Here is an 18,878-nt window from a genome sequence, read left to right on the forward strand (position 1 = left end):
AAGCAGCTGGCACACAGGAGGGCAGAGGAGATCATTAGACCTAACCCGCTAGCTCTGCCCCCTGCTACCGCCGTCACTGACACCATTGCAAGGCCGCTGGACAGCGAACCGGAGCCTTGGGGACCCCTCCTGCCTGTCCCCTCGTGCACCCAGTGCTCTGTCTCCACGTCCACCCCAGCGCTGGCCATGGCCCACGCCGGGTTGCCGCAGAGCCGGGCAGGGGGCTGGGCTGAAAGCTCTGCTTTTCCCCAGGTGGCGTTCCTGCTCGAGTTCGAGTTCAGCTGCTCCTTCCTTCTCGACCGCGCGCAGCTGAAACTCACGGCCAGCAGGTAAGAGCGGCCGGCCGAACTGACCCTCCCCGGCCCGCTGGGCTAACAGGCTGGGGCGGGGCGGGGGGCAATCACACCTCCACGGGGCTGCTGATCCCCACCAAGGAGCGGACAGGCCGCTAGCCGGGGCTGCGGGACAGCTGGCTTCAATTCACAGGCTCCTAGAGCAGGTCACTTCGGGCCCGGCTCCACAGGTCCCAGCGCCCACGGATTTCACTGGAACCTCGGCAGTGGATGTTCGGGGCCGAAAAGCCAGTGTGGATCTGGGCCGCAGCGCCCCAGTGGGGATCCCAGCCCGGCCCTGCCGCACAGAGGGGCTTGGAGGGCAAAGATTGCGAGGGGCGGTGGTGAGGAGAACCGCTGCTCCTCATCCGGCCTGGAGCTGCTGGAGGCCAGGTGCCGGCCCCAGGCTGGAGGAGAGAAATCTGGGGCTCCTGGGACATCATGTGGCCTGGGGCTCACCCCCTCCCATGTCTGTCTTTGCACAGATGTTTGGGGGCGTGGAGGGGGGAGGAGCTTGGGCCCCTGGTACAATTGTCCCCCTTTGTTCCTCCCGCATCAGCCCTGGCTGGCATCTGATTCAGGAGTGCGGAGGGGGCGTTTGCCTTAGACCTCTGAGTGGGAGAGATCCGACCAGGATCAGGGCCTTTCACCAAGGCTGGGCAGCTGCTGGGAACTGGGACGGGCGGGGTATGGGAGCCGGCCGCTGTAACGATCCGCTCTTGTTCCTGCCAGCGACAGCATCGAACCGAACGAGACCCTGCACGATAACACCGTGCAGCCCTTCGCCTACGTCACCTACGAGCCCGACCTTTTCCTCTCCAGGTGAGGCCGGCTGGGGGAAGTCTGAGTGTTGCCATGGGATTAAAGCAGCCAGAACCGCGACCTTGTCCACACGAGAAACCTGCACAGCTTTAGAGGTGAAGTCAACCCGGTTTAGTGACGCCCTGTGTCTGTGGAGGCTCTCAATCTGGTTTAAGAGCGTGGTTGAGTTTAGACCTGTTCCGAATTAACTTGATCCTGATTTGAACCCCAATGAGCGTTCCCACCGCAGCTGTTGGCACTGGTAGAACGAAACCGGTTTGAAGGTGCACTGGAAGTTAAACTGGGGCACCCCTCTCCTGCAGGCGGGGAGGGGACCCCGATGCTGAGTCTGAGTTGATTCGGGGGGGCGGGGTAATAGACCCTGCACCGCCTCCCCAGTCTGGCCCTGCTGCAGGTGGCCGTAGGGAAATCCATCCCCCCACTAGGCCAGCACTAGGGCCTCCCCGAATCCCGAGCAGTCTCCAAATTGCTTGGGCCAGGGCCAAGGCCTGGGGAAAACATGGCCAAGAGATTCCAGCAGACTTGGCCTCCTGGCCAGTTAGATGCTTGAGCCCCAGCCCCAGACCTGCCTGTTCGCACCTGGCCAATCCCCGCAGGGGACACGTTGCAGCTCCTGCCCGTTCCCGGGGGATAAATCGGGCTCCCGGCCCCACAAACCACCTTAGTAGGGACTGTTCTGACAGTGCTCCCCTGCCCCCAAATTAGTCCAGGCTCCCCCAGTCCCCGGCAGGCCTGTGATCTGGGGGCTAGAGGTGTCTGGAAACAGCAGGGTCGGGGCGCTAGGGGACGATCTGCTCTGCACCACGTCCCCCCCACCCCCAGTCATGCCATGTCCCCGCAGCGAGGCCGCCCTGAACCGCTACGAAGTGCACCCGGCGGGCACCTTCTCCAGCAGCGTCGGGCCGGAGTTCAAGACCACCATCAAGGTACCAGCAATGCGGGGGGGAGGGCAGCGCCTCCCAAGAGACAGGGGGCAGCGGGGGATGCCTCCTGCAGCTCCTGGGCTTGGTTGGAATGGGGGGGGGGGGCCTTCAACAGCTCTCGGGGCTGGGGTTAGATCACGTCGGCTCCTCTTCCGGCCATGCCTCTGGGAAAACCCCTTAGGAGTGAAGCGTGGCCCCTTGGAGAGCTCGGGGGTCTTTGAACTCCAGGGGTCGCCAATCCGAAGCATCCCCTTAATGAACCAAGCCCAGGGCTCCAATGGAGGCTTTGTCCAGCAGGATGCATGGAGAGTCATAGCGCCGAGCAGTCATGGAGGAGGTGCTAGGTGCTGTACAAATACAGAAGCCAACTGGCCCTGCCCCCCCAAGAGCAAACCATCGAAGGCGACCTCCTCTGGGCCGTTCCAGGATCTTTCCTGGACAGCTGGTGCATAGACCTCAAGCCTAGGCTGGATGGCTGCTTGAGGCTGGCACTGCTAGGAGCTGGCCCCTGCCCTTTGCCAGCTGTCGAACGGCATCGCTCCTGTCTCCGTGCAGGTCCAGAACCTCGGCTGCTACACGGTCAGGAATCTCTCCGTCATAATGTACCTCCCCGCCATGGCCTTCCGGCGCAGCTACTTCCTGTCCGTCACACACATCATCGCCGACAACGTGAGTCCTTGGCCTGCGAGACAGGAGCAGGAGCAGTCTTCTCGCCCCGGGCCAGCCCTCAGCCCTTCCCCATGTGCTAACAGCTGCTAGACCCGCTCAGCTCCAGCTGGGAACATGGGCTGAATGGGCTCATGGCTCAAGCACAGGAGTGCAAGTCAGGTCTAAGGTCTCTGCTGCTCTCCATCATTGGTGCTTCTGCACCTGAAATAATTGAAGAGAGAGAAGGGGGCAGATCTGGTAGGATCCCCTGCCCTGCAAAGGGCTGGCTGGCTGTGCAGCGCCAGCCCCCAAATCCCCCCGCTAGGCCCTACTCCTACCAGGCCCCGTAGCGACCACACTGCCATGTGCTGTCTCGTTCAAGGTTACCTGTGTCGTGCAAAACCTGACGGAGGCAACGCTACGGAGCCAGGCTGGAGTGATTCCTATTCACCCTGAAGATCTCTTGCACGCAGACAGACTGGTGAGTGGCACGGCACCATCAGGCAGCGCCAGCGGCCCTAGTGCCTTCACACAGGGACCTCAAACAAAGCAGAGACGGGCTCGATCCACGCTTGGAGGGGACCTCTCCCCCAAATAAAGCTTGGGTGTCCCCAAACTGGGAGAGTCCATTCAGAAGGGGGCGCTCTCCCCGGCGGGGGAGGTCGGCAGAGCCGAAGCCGGTTGCTGCGCAACATGGGAGGTGCCGTCCAGCTCAACCAAGCCAAAGTGGCAGCTTGTGCTCATCTGAAGAGCTGGTGGACACCACCGCTACCACCAACACCCTGGCAAAGAGAGCCTGAATATTGGTGTCCTGCCTGAATTCCAGCTCAGGTCATTTCTTTGGGCCTCCCTAAATTCCCCCTGCTGTTGCTATGCCCTGCCACGCCCCCCTCCCCAAAACGATAGTGGTTAGGGGGTGACATTGTTCAAAAGCATCTAAGTCCCATTTTCCAAAGGGCCTGATCTGCACCCAGCGTTTATACCGGTTTAACTCTGTTAGTGGCATAGAGCGTCTTCACCAGACACGCTGCAGTGGCACAGCGGGCTCGGTACAGCTGGGCCATGCAGCGCTGTCCGTAGAGATGTGGCCATAGTGATTTAGCTATGCCAGGCCAACCTCTAGAGTGGCTGTAGTGATGCCGGTATAAAGGTGCCATATAGCTTATTTCCCTTCCCACACGGGAACAGCTGGACCAGTAGAACGCTCCTCTGGAGCAGGATAACTGCGTCTACACTGCAGCGGCTGGCTAAGATGCTACAGAAGGTCTTGGGTACTTAGGACGCAGAGCCGCCAAGGTGTTGCAGCTCCAATTTGAGGCTCTAGGCCCTACAAGCTTAAGCACCAGTGCCGGTGAGTGGGAGACAGGTGCCTGCGTCTCTCCTGAGAAAGGGGATTCAGGAGCCAGTCCCAGCTGCACTTTGGAAAATGTTACCCTACAGCTGGGTGAAGTGGTTGGGTTTCTTTTTACAAACTTGTTCTATTTTTCAGTTTGCTCCATTTCCTCTCCACCCCCTGGTTATTTTTGAAAATGACCTGGGTGGGGAGAGCGAGGGGGATGGGAAAAGAAGGAAAAAAATATCCCGCCCAGAACCCACCCGGCAGTGACATATTTGAAAGACAAAGTATTGGCAAAAAAATGTTTGCTTGGGACAAATTTTGCAAATTCTTTTGTGAAGCATCAAGCAGCTGGTGAGACTGGCTTGAGTCAAATGCACTGGGACGGGTTCCCCCCATAGTGATCTCTTTGCCAGCCAACCAGCTATGTCCTAGTGCTGGCAGAGACATCCCCACCTGTACCACCAGCCTCACCCCCCACCTGCCCTTGCCTAAGGTGATGGTGGGGGTCGGCTGGCGCGAGTTCGGAGTGCGGCGCTCATGGCCCCGCCTCTGCTCCCCTCACAGAACTGCAGCAACTCCTGGTGCCAGGTGGTCAGGTGTGAGCTGGAGCAGCTGGAGAAGAACACGGAGGTGTCCATCCACCTGCTGAGGGTGATCCACAATGACTTCTTCAGGAGGGTGAGTGCGCCCAGATGTTGTGCGTGTGGTATGGGGGGAGCGACAATGGCCAGTGTCCCATCCACATCTCAATCTGTAACATGTACGGCTGCATCATACCGGCGGCACCCCAGACTCACAGCCACGGTCGCTGGATCCATTATTGTAGTCATTTTTGGGAGCAGCCGCGTGGTCGAGTGGATGTGGGGGAGCCGGGTGCTGTTCCTGGCTCTGCCAGTGAGCTTGGGCAAAGTCACTTCCCCTCTCTCCTCCCATCCTTCATCTTGTCTAGACTGGATGCTCCGGGTCGGGGGCAAGGACAGTTTCTCCCCCTGTGGCTGCAGCGCTTAGCACAGGGACGTCTCAATCTTGGCTGAGGCTTCTGCTGTGCTAAGAGGCATCAGAGCAGGGCCCGGAGGTGCTGTGGGGATGAAAGCCGGCCCTTTGTTCCCCACGGCCGGCAGTGCGCTTTTCTGCGCGGCCCTGTAGCCTCGTGCAAGTTCCCTTTAAAAGATGTGCTCTGATTAAACCAGGGCCGTCCCTAAAGGAGCTCCGACTAGCCAACCACAACGGTGCCTCCTCTTCGCTGGCTTGGCTCCAGCACAGGCCTAGAGCAGCACCCGGGCTGCTGTAACCCCGTACGATAGACGGGTTTTCCCATTGCTTGAGTCGTGCCACCGCCCCAAACGCCGGGAGTGGTCAGGCTGATGTCCGCATTCTCCTGGCGCCTTAGCCGTGGCTACATGGGGGGTTAGGCTGGCATAGTTGCAGCCCCCAGGTGTGGATTTTTCACACCCCTGAGGGTTGTAGCCCTGTCGACCTACGTTTCTAGCATAAACCAGGCCTCAGGCTCGACCTGCAGCCCCCTGCTTCCACTCTGCACCAGGCCAGGCTCATCCCTGGCCCTTGTGACTCTTCCCAACAGGCAAAATTCAAAACCGTGAAAGTCGTCAGCACGTTTGCAATTGTCGCCGCAGAGAACAGCTTCCTGTTCCTCGAGGAGTCAGCGCATCGGCGAGAGGTAGCGGGTGGGGGGATGGGGGTGGGGTTTCTAGCCCTCCAATGGGCCAGAGCGGGACATTCCTACGGAGCCATGGTTTGGGATTCTAGTCCCCACCCTGCAGCCCACCTTGGTCTGGGTCGCAAAGGGATGGGGGGATTTAGGCACCTAAATACCTGGGACAAGCTGGGCCTGAAGCCTTATTTTCTCGTTCAGATACGGCCAAAGTCAAGGTGGCAAAAACGACAGGCTGCCCCTGCCTGATTTCTGCCTTGGTTGGGGTCACGTTTATAGCGTTGGGGAATGGCAGGTGCTGGCCGGGTGGAACGGAGCAGCTGAGTGAAAGTTGAATTTGCCCGAGTGGCAGCTGCTGCGTTAGACGTTCCCACAAGCCGAGATTTGGTCAAGACCGTTGGTGGCAAAAGACAGCGGGTTGAGTCCTTGAGCCCTGCAATTAGTAGGAGGGAAATCACCCTGGCGTCGTCTCAACGCTTGGGTGGCGTGTCTGCTCTCCAGGCTCATTAACTGGTGTAGGCAGGAGCTGGCTAGGAGAAGCCAGGCACTGCTTCTAACACTCCTTCATAAGCTGGTCCGTTCATAGGTAGGTTTGGGGAAGGAGAAAGGGTTAAATCCTAAGGGCACGATTCTCATTTCCGCTAAGCCCCCCTGCTCAATGGAGACAAGCCTTATACAGCACTGCCTGTGTAAATTCAGTCACCGCCACTTTACAAATGCCTTGGGGACGGACACACACACACACACACACACACACACCCCACCCACCTACCTTGCTGGAATGAGCTGGCCCAACTCTGGCTCTGCTCTTCTGCACTTGTCCTGTGTAGTGGTGAACAGATACCGTGCTCCACCCCAGAGTGAGCAGTATGGCACACTAGGCAAACAGTCCTTACAAGGTGTGGTTTGTTTGGGTCTTATACCACCCCCCTCACCGTGGCAGCTAACCCTCACTAAGGTCTCAATACCCAACTCGGGCAGGGGCAGGGAACGTCCGGCTTTGCTTCTAACAGCAGCAGCTCTTTGCAGACAGTCCTGGAGATCATCCAGCCCAAGCGCATCCCCATCTCCTTATGGATCCTGATCGGCAGCAGCATCGGAGGGCTCCTGCTACTGGCGCTGATCATATTCTGTCTGTGGAAGGTAGGCGGCCGTGTAGAAATGTAGCACGAACTTTGGTACACCAGGTACCAAACAGCTGTCAGGACTTCAACGTGGGGGTGTGTATGGATAGCCCCAGGGACTGCGCCCTGTGTTACAGCCCTGCCCGCCACAGCTGCTTATGCTGGCAGAGCGAGGTAAAAAGGTGCCAGTTGGAAAGTTACGGGGCCTTCAGGCTTCAAATGCTCAGGTTTACACAGGGATCCCAAAGAAAGTTAAACCTCATTAATTAAACTAGCGATACCCCATTAAATCCCTCGAACGATGCTCTCATTCAGCATTACAGTGGCCTTAATTGGGTTTAGCTTAATTCACTTCGGAGTGAGTTAAATTAGACTGCGTTTCCAAAGTGAATTAAGCTAAACCCAATTAAGGCCACTGTAATTCTGAACGAGCACAGCTACACAGGGATGTTATAGGGTTTCACTAGTCCACTTCAGAAATTCACAGCTGTAGTTCATTCATATTAATTTGTCTGAGGGCCCTGGGTGGCCGAGTCCTCACAGCTGCGAAGTCCCAGGATCCCGCTGGAACAAGGTCAGGGGCTTGAGCCTATTTAGCGATAGATTACAGCAAAGGGAAGGCTGGGGGCAGTTTGACCCCACCCTGCCTGCAGCTATGCCCCAAAATGCAGTGAACCTGCAGGTGCTGTGGAGGATTCTGGGATACCTTCCCACAGTGCACCAGGCCTTTAGCCACAGCATACTGCTGGGTGGACAAACGTCGTGACATGCCGCATATTGATCAGCATCTTCGGGCTGCCTCTTGTTGTCTGTCTGCCGCAGGGACCCCCCCCCCTCCTTTCCTTTGGCTGCAGACTACAGGTCTTGGGTTACTGGAGGGAGACTAGCAGGCTGGTCAGGGTTATACTCCTTTGCCAGAGAGCAGTGCGGGGTGGGGGATTGTTATTTGACCTGTTTATTTTCTAGCCCCATGGCTGGTCTATTGCAGGTCCACGAGGCCTAATCATCACCTCCCTGGCAAAATTCACACTGACCCGTCAATCTCCTCTCCCCTCTCTTGGCAGCTTGGATTCTTTACTCACAAGAAGATCCAGGAAGAGGAGAAGGAGCAGTGACACTGCGGGGGCTGCCCTGCTCCTTGCTACAACAAATTCACTGTCTCTCAAGCCCCACTTTGCTCCAGCCGATCCCACCTGCCTCAGAGGAAGAGCAGCAGGGGCTGGGCTGAGGGGCAGAAGGGACCCTTCCTCGGTTAGCCCATGAACATTTCCTTTGGCACGCCCATGGCTCCGAGGACCTTACCACCTTCCTCTCTCGCTGGTGCCACATGGGGGCCAGCAGTAGAACCAGCGGAAGATGGACTCCCTCCTGCTTGGGCTCACAACTCAAAAGATGGTGTGCCAGGGTTGTGGGGGGGAGCACGCTCATCCCATAACCCTGCTAGTGCTCCTAAGCTAAGCTGCATGAAGGATGCAGCTAGGTTCCCAAGTATTTTGAGCCCAAAGGGACTACGGGGAACCTTACTGGCTACCAAAGCAGGCACAAAAAACCCACACCCATAAGCCAGGGTGGATCTCCAAATCAGCCACTCGACCTCATCAGCCCAGGCCAGCTGAAATCAGAAAGACAGCAGCAGCCGTCGGATGCTGTCGCACAGAACCTCTTTCCACCTCTCCAGTTGCGGCCACAGGCGGTCGCGGCGTTCCCACTGCACTTTGAGCAATGTAGTCATTGCACCGTGGCGTAGCCAGCCGGGGCTTGTCAATAAAGTTTGCAGCGCGGTTTGCTATGTCCTTTCTCCTTCTTACACGGGACTGTAAAGAGTTAACAAACCTCACTCCACACGGTCCTACGGCAGATGCTGTTTTAAGAGGGTGCAAGTCCCGTCACTAGGCCATGTCTGCTCCATCCCACTTGGGGCTTCCCTTCGGGTGGTGCAATGGGGGCTCAGGGCATTCCTGCTGCAAGAATGGGGCCGACCTTAGTCACTCGAAACGGAGCCAGGCTTAGCGGGGGCGGAGTGAGCAGCCAGCACCACAGAGGCTGCAGGGTGAGGAATTAGAGGAACTGTCTGCATGAACAGGACAGCTGGAATTAGGGAAGGGACGCCCGACAGCTCAGGGAGCACCTCTTGCTCCACTGCTTTTCCCCCTTTCAGGAATGACTAATAGGAACCACTGAGCACTGAGATGCAGGTCCAGGTAACGCAACAATGGCCTGGGCATAAAGGTAAGGGTGGGGGGACACAGCATGTGATTAGAGAGAGAGTCTGGGGCTAGAAAATCCTCCGGCTGGAGGAGGCCAGGTAAGAAAGCATCACATCCCCAGCTACTGCTCTGTAGTGTCACTGCCTCCGCCCTGTCCCAGGTGGAGCAGGATGTGACTCATTCTCTAGAACAAGCCTGAAGCTTGAGCTGCTTTGCACCTGCTGCATGTTTCTCCAAAGGCAGAGGCCACAAAAGCCAAAGCAGCAGGGTTAAAAAGAGCCGCAGCCTCGTGTGTGTATCTGCTCAACCCCCTTAAAACCTCAAGGATGGGAAGTTCCTAGGGCATCCCCTGGACTGCAGAGTCTGCTCCAGCACTGAAATAGACACTGATTTTTTCTTGACTCGAGCCTGGACAAATAGAAGGTACCCATGGCAAAGTGTCACCAGCTCCTACTCTAAGCAGGTATTCAAGCTCCGCAGTCCATGGCCAGCCAGAGCGGAGACGGTTTTAGAGTGGGATGAATGTGGCGGACACTGATACAGACAGAGTTCAGAGAGATTCTCCTATCATTTGGTGCTAAAATCATAGAATCATAGGACTGGAAGGGACCTCGAGAGGTATCTAGTCCAGTCCCCTGCACTCATGGCAGGACTAATCTAGACCATCCCTGACAGGGGTTTGTCTAGCCTGCTCTTAAAAATTTCTAAGGATGGAGATTCCACAACCTCCCTAAGCAATTTATTCCAGTGCTTAACCACCCAGACAGGAAGTTTTTCCTAATGTCCAACCTAAAATGCCCTTGCTGCAATTTAAGCCTATTGGTTCTTGTCCCATCCTCAGAAAAATTGTTGTTCTTAACCTCTCTCTCCTCGTAACAACTTTTTATGTACTTCAAAGCTGTCATGTCCCCTCTCAGTCTTCTCTTTTCCACACTAAACAAACCCAGTGTTTTCAATCTTCCCTCATAAGTCATGTTTTCTTTAGTCATTTTTATTGCTCTTCTCTGGACTTTGTCCACATCTTTCCTGAAACGTAGCCCTCAGAACTGGACACAATACTCCAGTTGAGGCTTAATCAGCGCGGAGTAGAGCGGAAGAATCATTTCTCGTGTCTTGCTTACAACACTCCTGCTAATACATCCCAGAGTGATGTTCGCTTTTTTTGCAACAGCGTTACTCTGGTGACTGATTTAGCCTGTGATCCACTACGACCCCTGGAGCCGTTTCTGCAGTACTCCTTCCGAGGTAGTCCTTTCCCATTTTGCATGTGTATCATCACTGGGGAGGCATAAGAACAGGTGAGACAAATCCCTGTTTGGGATGGTCTAGGTACGCTTGGCCCTGCCTCAGCACAGGACTAGATGACCTCTCGAAGTCCCCTCCAGCCCGCCATGTCTATGAAAGCTGAAGAGCAGCCTCTCTCGAGCCTGAGGACGTCAGCTGCTGTCTGCGTAAGGGGAATGACTACGAAAATCTCCAAGGCCTTCTACACACAAGAACATCCGGGCTTCAGCAACCCATATAACCCCCAGGAACCTGTCCCCGAAGTGCAGACTAAATCATGCAGCTGCTCGCACTAACTGAACCCGAAGCAAACCCCCTGCATGGCCTGGTCTCCATTTCAGGGCAGCTGAATCCAGGCTAGTCCCGACTGTAGATTAAAGCCTTAATGCGGTTAGGTCCTGCAGTTGCTGGGACATGATTTATAATAAAGGAACAAGCAGAGAGAAAAGAGAGGACGACTGTCGCTAGAAAGGGAGTTAAGCAGTTACCCAAGGAGAAAGGCAACGACAGGAAGGCAGCAGGATCCTTCTGATGTGTAGTTAACCTTCTCCCACCTTTATAGGAATTGGACAATTGGAATTGGTCAACGAAATAACCTTGCTCCTGGCCTAAAGATTCTGGAAAAGAGCCCTTCTATCTCAGTCGTTCATTTTCACTAATTCACCAACCCACGTACCCGAAAAAGGAGCTTGCACACTAATCCATCCACTCAAAGCTTTCAAAGCCGACCCGGCACGCCAACGACAGCGCCTATGGCTAAGGATCCATTATATTTCAACTCTCTATTATGTTGTACTTTGCTAACAGGCATACGAAGTATTCCTACTAATTACAGACTCAACCATTAATACTTGACATGTAAAGCCCTTTACAAACAATGGCATCTACATCTGTCCAAAGGAGAGAAGAGGGAACATTTAGTGAAGTCGCAGCCTTGATTTATTTGTGGCATACAGCAGTGTCGTGCTGGGTGCCGAACACACACAGGACACAGTCGCTTGCCCTAGGACTCCCACTCACACATGTGCAATGGAGAAGTTCCGTTGTTTAACAACCCACTTCTCCATTGATTGTGCCTCTGGTTGTGCCTCACAAGGAAAATCTGACCCCTTCCGTCTGCACTGAATACAAAACCAAGCAAATCCGTGACTCTGCTGCTGGAGCAAATAAATTGTATTCATGAAAAGAGGATGTATTCTCGTGGCTTCCCTTTGAAAAATGGCCCATGCAAACAAGCTCCAAAGAGTCTCTCTAAACATGGTCTAAAATCCACTACTAACCTCCAGGCTGCAGTCTCCTGCCTATGTAGTGAGCAAATCCATCTTCCCAGCTTCTGCAAAATCAAAACAGTGCCCGCTTCTTAGCTCAGTGGTTTGAGCATTGGCCTGCTAAATGCAGGGTTGTGAGTTCAAGCCTTGAGGGGGCCACTTAGGAATCTGGGGCAAAAAATCTGTCTGGGGATTGGTCCTGCTTTGAGCAGGGGGTTGGACTAGATACCTCCTGATGTCCCTTCCAACCCTGACATTCTATGATGCTGGCTGTCAAGAAGCTCCTTTGAATGTAGTTTTTGTTTTGGCTTGTGCAATTCGTCCCCCAGGTTTAAGAGGACAATCATTAGCAGCAACTTGGGGGGGCAGAGAGAGAGAGAGGGGACCGGATCCCAACTCTCAACAGGCAGGCAGCGTAGCGTAGCAGACAGCGCACCGGGCTAGGACTCAGGAGACCTGGATTCTACTCTGCCACTGGCCTGGTGGGTGACCTTGGGCAAGTCACTTTATGCCTGCGTGCCTCAGTTTCTCTGTAAAAGAGGGATGACAGTGGACCGCCTTTGTACAGCACTTTGCGACCTCCAGATGAATGGGTTTTACAATTAAAGCAACACCATAAACTTGGAAGCAATCAGTTAAATAAAAGGCATTAGAGTAGTTTCAGGTCCCATAACCAGCTCTACATCCCCCTGCCAATTTTGTGGTCTCAGCCACAGGTTCCTGCAATGGCAGATCCCTGCAGCTGGGCCCCACGGCAGGACTGAAGCATTAATTTTCCTATTTTTATGCAGCTAAAGGGCGGGGGGAGGGGGAGACCCTCCCACACCAGAGGAAACAGACTGCCCAAGGAGAAGAGAGAAACTGACGTTTTGGGCTGTCAACTGCACAGAGTAATCCAACGTTTAACCCTCGACTCTAATACTAGTGAGTTACTAATGGAATTAATTCTACTTGTAGGCCCCTGGACACTGCCACAGCCATATAAAAGGGCCCCAGTGCAAATGAGAAGCAGGCCCAGAGGCTTTTTGTCTGCAGTCTGTTCAGAGTCGTCTTCGGAGGTTCTTGCAATGAGCAACAAGTAGAAAATATGCCTTAAAAAACTTTCCTCGTGCAGATACACTTCTCATCCATAGACGTCAAAGCACTTTCCAAAGGAGGTCAACATTATTACCTCCGATTTTTCAGCTGGTGACATGGGCACAGAGAGGGGAAGTGACATACAAATCAGTGGCACAGTTAAGACTACACCCCGGGACTTCTGTCTCCCTGAAATAGCAGCAGGAGTTGAATTCAGCACGACCGTCTACATCAATAAAAAATGGGCAAATGCACAAGCCACAACTTCCCTACTAAAAGGCAAATTGTTTGTTTGGTGGGATAATATTCTCACCTCTTATTCTCTGGTGGGCAAACACCACCAGCAGAACCCTCTTAACGCAGTGCTGCCAATGCCCATGGATTCAACCGCAATTCTTGTGATAGTTCATGTTTTGGTTCTTAAAACTCCAGCTCCTGGAGTCATGTGATGACAAGAGAATTTCAGCTGTCCTTAAAATAAAATAATAATAATAAAAAAAAAGGTGCAAAGGAATGCTTAAGAATGGAAACCCTGAAGGCTCCCAAATCACAAAGAACACCTTTGGACAGTTGGTTTCCATGGATTTTTAAGCCAGTCTTGTGATTTTTTGACCGTGCACCTCCACAAAAAGCAGCCATGGTAACACAAAGTCTAGACAAGGCAATCACATAAGATGGCTGTTTATTACAAATGCACAGACAACAACAGAACCAGGCCAAGTTGGCTCCCACTGCACATTGTTAAGAGTGAGAGTAATTGACTATTGGAACAGTTTCTCAAGCGCCATGGTGGATTCTCCATCACTTGGAGTCAGCCTGAGATTTCCAGTATTGATACACAGATGCGCTAGTTCAACTAGAAGTTATTGGGCTCAGCGCAGGAAACAGAGGGGAATTCTACAGCCTGTGTTATAGGATCAGAGAAATGTCAAGCTAGAAGCTGACAGGACTTTGTCCAACCTGTTCTTAAAAACCTCCAATGAAGGGATTCCAGTTCTCTTGGAAGCCTTAACTACACTTACGAGTTAGAAAGTTTTCCTTAATATCTAACCTGAATCTCCCTTGCCGTAAATTAAGCCCATTATTTCTTGTTCTACCTTCAACGGAGATGGAGAACAACAGATTCCCTGTTCTCTTTATAACAGCCCTTAACATATTTGAAGACTTATGAGATTCCCCCAGTCTTCTTTTCTCAAGACGAAACATGCCCAGATTTTTTTTAGTCTTTCCTCCTAGGCTAGCTTTTCTAAATCGTTTAGCATTTTTGTTATTCGGGAGGTCAGTCTAGATCAGTGATACCCAGACCTCATTGGTCCAGGAGCCAAATTAGCAATCAACAGTACCCAACAGAGCCACAGTAGTGTGAATTGATTGTTTCATTTGAGTATGTTTTATTATTTTTATAGATTATTCTCAAAGCAAAATGATTGACTGAAGTATTATTTTATCAACTACAATTGGTTAACATAGGAAAAGCATCCTGATTGGTTAATAATTAAATGCAAGTTATTAACCAATCACACAGTGTTTTAATATCATGTGCCGCAGAGGCTCCCGAGCCTCAGTCTCAGCACCACTGGTCTAGATGATTATACTGGTCCCTTCTAGCCTTAAAAAAATTGACAGCCAAGATTTTCTCAAGTCAGTAGCGATCTGGGGGCACTTCTATTTCGGGGTTCTCAATTTGAGATGCCTGAAAGGAGCCCTGATTTTAAGGGAGATGGGGAGGGGGCTCTGCCCTTTCTGAAAATTAGGGCTCTTTTTAAGGCGGCTAAGGTGAGGCCCCCCAAAAATGGAGGCACCCCACATTACTAGTCACGTTTGATTTCTGTATTACAAACTATGCTGCAACATTTAACGAAGCCTGTGTTTCTTTTGCAGTGGGATTTAGATCTTGGGCCAGGTCGTCACTTAAAACTTCGGTCAACTGATCTAGGTTTTACGTGTAGATGCAGGTAATAGGTAATAATTGGAGATATACCAATCTCCTAGAACTGGAAGGGACCTTGAAAGGTCATCGAGTCCAGCCCCCTGCCTTCACTAGCAGGACCAATTTTTGCCCCAGATCCCTAAGTGGCCCCCTCAAGGATTGAACTCACAACCCTGGGTTTAGCAGGCCAATGCTCAAACCACTGAGCTATCCCTCCCACCCCTGGATGGAATAATATTTCCACCAACCACTGCTAAGGGAGGTGGCACTCCCATGCTGAGGGAAAACCCCCTGCCCTGGCTTGAGGTTGTGTCTATACTATGGAGGCTATAGCAGCATAGCTATGATGGTGCTACAGACCCCTAGTGTGGACATGACCTTGGTCATAAAAAGGTCTTCCCGATATAGCCCACTTCCCCACCAGGGAGTCGTTAATTACAGATCAAACAGGCTCATTCTCTGCTCCTACCTCCAATAACTTTACTCTCTGAATTAGCGGTAGGATGGATCAATTCATCATCCTTCCATTATCCCACCCCTTCCAACACACATACACCACACAGTCCGCGTGCCCCCTTTCACCCGATTTCCTTTGCATTCAGTGTGTTAGAACCGCCACTCTCTAAACAGCTTGTGGATAAGCTCCGTCTGGCTCTCTCCTTTCCCTTTTCAATTATTCAATGTCAGTGCTTCAAGGAAGCAAACGTCTGTCTCTTTCTTGAACAGCTGCTTCCGGAGGCCTGTGAAATTCCTCAGCGAGCAGCGGGAGGAATGGAGAAATAAATGGTCAGGATGAGCCAAACAATTCACACTCGTAATCCTGCTATGGAATTAGGTGAGCCCAGAGCGTCATTCTGCTCTCAGTCGCAGCCGAACAAAGCTAATAATCCAATCGAAGTCAGCAAAATTAGCCCCTCTTTACACCCCTGTATCGAAGGATACAATTTGGCCTTTCGGTGCCACAGAACGGACCAATTCTACTCAGCTCACTGGCACAACACAGATCATTTAAACCCTGCGGCCTTTCATGTCACCTATGTGAGGATGCAGGCCCGCCGCACTTAAAAAAAAAACCCACTGAAGACAAGGGAGTGGGTGGAACAATCCAAGCAGATTTCTGTAAATAAAGCAGCATTGACAGGTAGATCTGCAGTCAAGGTGAAATGGGAAGCAAAACATTTTGAAGTGCCTGTGTGTCTTTGACAAACACTCAGCAGCAGAGATGCAATTATCCCCCTTCAGCAAATACTCCCAGTCAAAACCAACAGGTGCCGTTGCCCACACAATCCTACGGTGAACAGCCATACAAAGAGCAGCACTGGTGCCCCTTACAGACTTCTCCTGTGACACAATGGACAGAGGTTAACCGCATGTACTAAACAGCCAGATATACAGAAGAGCTCACCTCCCGTGTAAGCACCGAAATAAGTGGCCAGGCACTCAGTAGGACTTTGTGCGCTGGGTGCCAAACATTTTGAAAATTTGGCCTCGTAAGTCTGGCCTAATCAGATCCCCAGTCAAGGGGAGTCGAGTCTTAACTGAAAACACTTAGCACATCACTTGCGTTGGTTGTGACACGGCCACGTGGCAGCTAATTGGGGGGAAAAAAAGGGGGGGGTGACCTTTCTGTGAAATCAGAACTGAACCAGGAAAACACACATTAAAAGAATACGCCACAATATTGACATTAAGCTGCGTGAGCATCGGAAATCCACCCCGCCCAATTAGCAGCCACCACGATCAAGGTGCAGAATTAGGGTTTTTAATTCTAGGGGACTGTGACATAGCAAACAATGTCTGGAAGTGCCAGTAATAGAAGATGAGACAGACTGGAGAAAATATTAAGATACCATCTGGGTAGGTTGCAAGAGGTTAAACGAGTGCTTCTCAAGCCATCTGATGTAGGGGACTGGCAATTCCCCCCCCCCCCCCCCCCGCAATGTGCCATATTATCATCCTATTCGATGCTCTTATGAGGAAACTCACCGCAGACCAGCAGCCGGAGAAGCACTGGGTTAAACAGCATCAGTCTGCCTGGCTGTGGATTCATTTCTTATTTTAAAATCAGAGTTTGATTTCAACAGAATACCCACCCATTTCCAGTGACTGAGGGTTTCAGGAATGAGAGAGACTGAATATCAAGTCTAGAGGGTGTGCAGTTGGCAGTGAGATGTATTTGCAGGTGATTATGCTTTAGCATACAGCACCATCAAGTGAGAGATCAGGTCCCACCACACGACGGGAGACTCAGAGATCCCTTTGCAAAAGCCAAACCAAGCCTCCTGTGGCAGATATTAGTCACGTCCCTTAATGCGTGACTGGAAGGCGCTCGGATGCGACAGTGATGATGAGGGCGGTCTGAGAATGCAGAGAATAGAACAGAATAGACTCCACAGCATGAATTTCCTGATGCTTCCTCCCACCACCAATATACTTTTAGATTGCAAAAAGGGCACGTGGTAGGTTTATACAATGCCTAGAACAACTGGGTCCCAATCTAGCTGGACCCTAGGCGTTAGCACAATAAAACAGTTAAATAATAATAAACCAAAGGTTCGTCTCTGCTACCTCCCAGAATGGAAGTTTATTCATTAAAGGCCCTCATGGGCCATTCAAATCGCTCATAGAAACCCTCCTGTAACCCAGCCATTCTTCCCCCACCAATTTAAGCCCCGACCACACTAGGATAAGAACCACTAGCAGTGCCAATTGCATTTCCCTGAGCAGTGGCACAGGGGCTGTCTCTCTGAGACCCAGTCTGCACACACTTGTCCCTTATGGAGTTCATCGCTTTAAGGGCCTAACACGGCTCTCGAGTGTGCGCACACAATCCTCGCTGGCCGGGAAGGGGTGTTCCAATCCTGCTAACAACTCCCACTAGTGCTGCAGCTTCAGCTTCTCCTGAGAGGCTCTAAAAGGGGATTTTGCAGCTCCCAGTTCCCCATTTTGAGGCCTGCTGGAGGCTCCCATTGACTTCAGTATGCTTCATATCAGCCCTGTTTATAGCCAGGAAGATAAACCATCCTCCCCCAGCAGGAGATCCCTGGTGTGGATGGCGCCGAAGAATTCAATGCACATTACGGGCAGCGCACTAGACCCTCCAGACTGAGCTGTGTGGCACCTTCTCTGGATCGGGGGGGGGAAGAGGGATGCCAAGGTCAGCCTGTGCTGGGGGCGGGGCTTCCTAGAGCAGGCAACACTTAGGAAAATTCTACTGCATCCTGACCTTTTAACATAGATCTAGGTGTGCACGCAGCGAGACGGTCCCAATCTTAACCAGGGGGAATCAGATGCTCCCCGGCATTCGTTGGACTCTGCTGGACCAAGATCAGTGATTCATTCGTGCCAGGGATGAGCCCCGCAACTCCAGGCTCGGCAGTTCATAGCCCTGGTACCTCCGGCCTTGCTACGTCAGTTACAAAAGTGAAAGGATTCCTTGAGCCCTGTTACCTCTTTTGTTAGAAATTAAACCCTGACTAGGATGCAAGCTCCAGAGCAGAGTCCCTTCCACAAGAACACCCTGCCGGGAGTCGCACGCCCATCCTGTTCCACCCCCATCGGCTTCCGTGCCTCAAATCTCGACTCAGTGCACTCTGCAATGCTATTCCGGAGCCAGGCTTAACAACAGTGTCCGCTGGGATTGTTCTGCTGGGCCGCGACCAGGGCACAGCTTTCTAACCAACCCAATCAAGTGCCCGAGCGTCATTCTCACCAGTGACCTAGGTGCCTCAGAGCTGAAGTCCCGCTGACTTTCAATAGAACAGGTCAAAATTTTCAAAAGCCACTAGTAACTCCGGGTGCCTCAACTGCGGGGAGTGCCACTCGCAACGCCTGAAGGGGGCCCAATTTTCAGAAAGTGCTACAGACCGACTCTCTGAAAAATCAGTCTCCTTTACGGTCCTTCAAGTTGGCCACCCAAAGCCACTAGCAACCCCGCAACACCTTATCCATGAGGACCCAGGTCACTTTGGAAAACAAGATTTAGGTGCTTTTATAATTTTACCCTCAGTCTGGTACTTGGCAATTCAGAATATAGGTCAGTTTCCAAAGCCCACAGGAGTCTTTCTCCTGACTCCCAATGGTCCTGGATTAAGCCCTTAACATAAAGGGCCCCTTTAAGCTAGACCCTATGTTCTTTAATAGAGAAGCTGCAACACTCCTGCCTATTTTGTCTCCAGTGATTCTTTTGGTACCTTTCAAAATCCCTCCTCCACCCCTGCAAGCCCCCCAGCAATCTTCTCAACATTTGATC

At 52.5% G+C, this 18,878-nt stretch overlaps 1 protein-coding gene across 2 annotated transcripts in view; it reads left to right on the forward strand.

Moving 5' to 3' along the window:
* The window catches only part of ITGA10 (integrin subunit alpha 10), a 52,575-nt gene extending 43,854 nt beyond the window's left edge, over positions 1-8,721 (forward strand). Inside the window, exons 23-31 of one of the 2 annotated variants that reach the window (XM_044991922.1) lie at positions 253-329; positions 1,065-1,154; positions 1,996-2,080; positions 2,633-2,746; positions 3,108-3,206; positions 4,629-4,742; positions 5,647-5,742; positions 6,766-6,879; positions 7,925-8,721. In XM_044991922.1, the coding sequence (XP_044847857.1) occupies positions 253-329; positions 1,065-1,154; positions 1,996-2,080; positions 2,633-2,746; positions 3,108-3,206; positions 4,629-4,742; positions 5,647-5,742; positions 6,766-6,879; positions 7,925-7,975 (840 nt within the window). In that variant the 3' untranslated portion in view covers positions 7,976-8,721. The remainder of the gene's footprint in view (positions 1-252; positions 330-1,064; positions 1,155-1,995; positions 2,081-2,632; positions 2,747-3,107; positions 3,207-4,628; positions 4,743-5,646; positions 5,743-6,765; positions 6,880-7,924) is intronic. The other variant, XM_044991923.1, reaches the window with a different exon arrangement.
* The last annotated feature ends 10,157 nt before the right edge of the window (positions 8,722-18,878 follow it).

The sequence above is a fragment of the Mauremys mutica genome, chromosome 17 (genome assembly GCF_020497125.1).
Source record: "Mauremys mutica isolate MM-2020 ecotype Southern chromosome 17, ASM2049712v1, whole genome shotgun sequence".
In the NCBI taxonomy this organism is placed as follows: Eukaryota; Metazoa; Chordata; order Testudines; family Geoemydidae; genus Mauremys; species Mauremys mutica.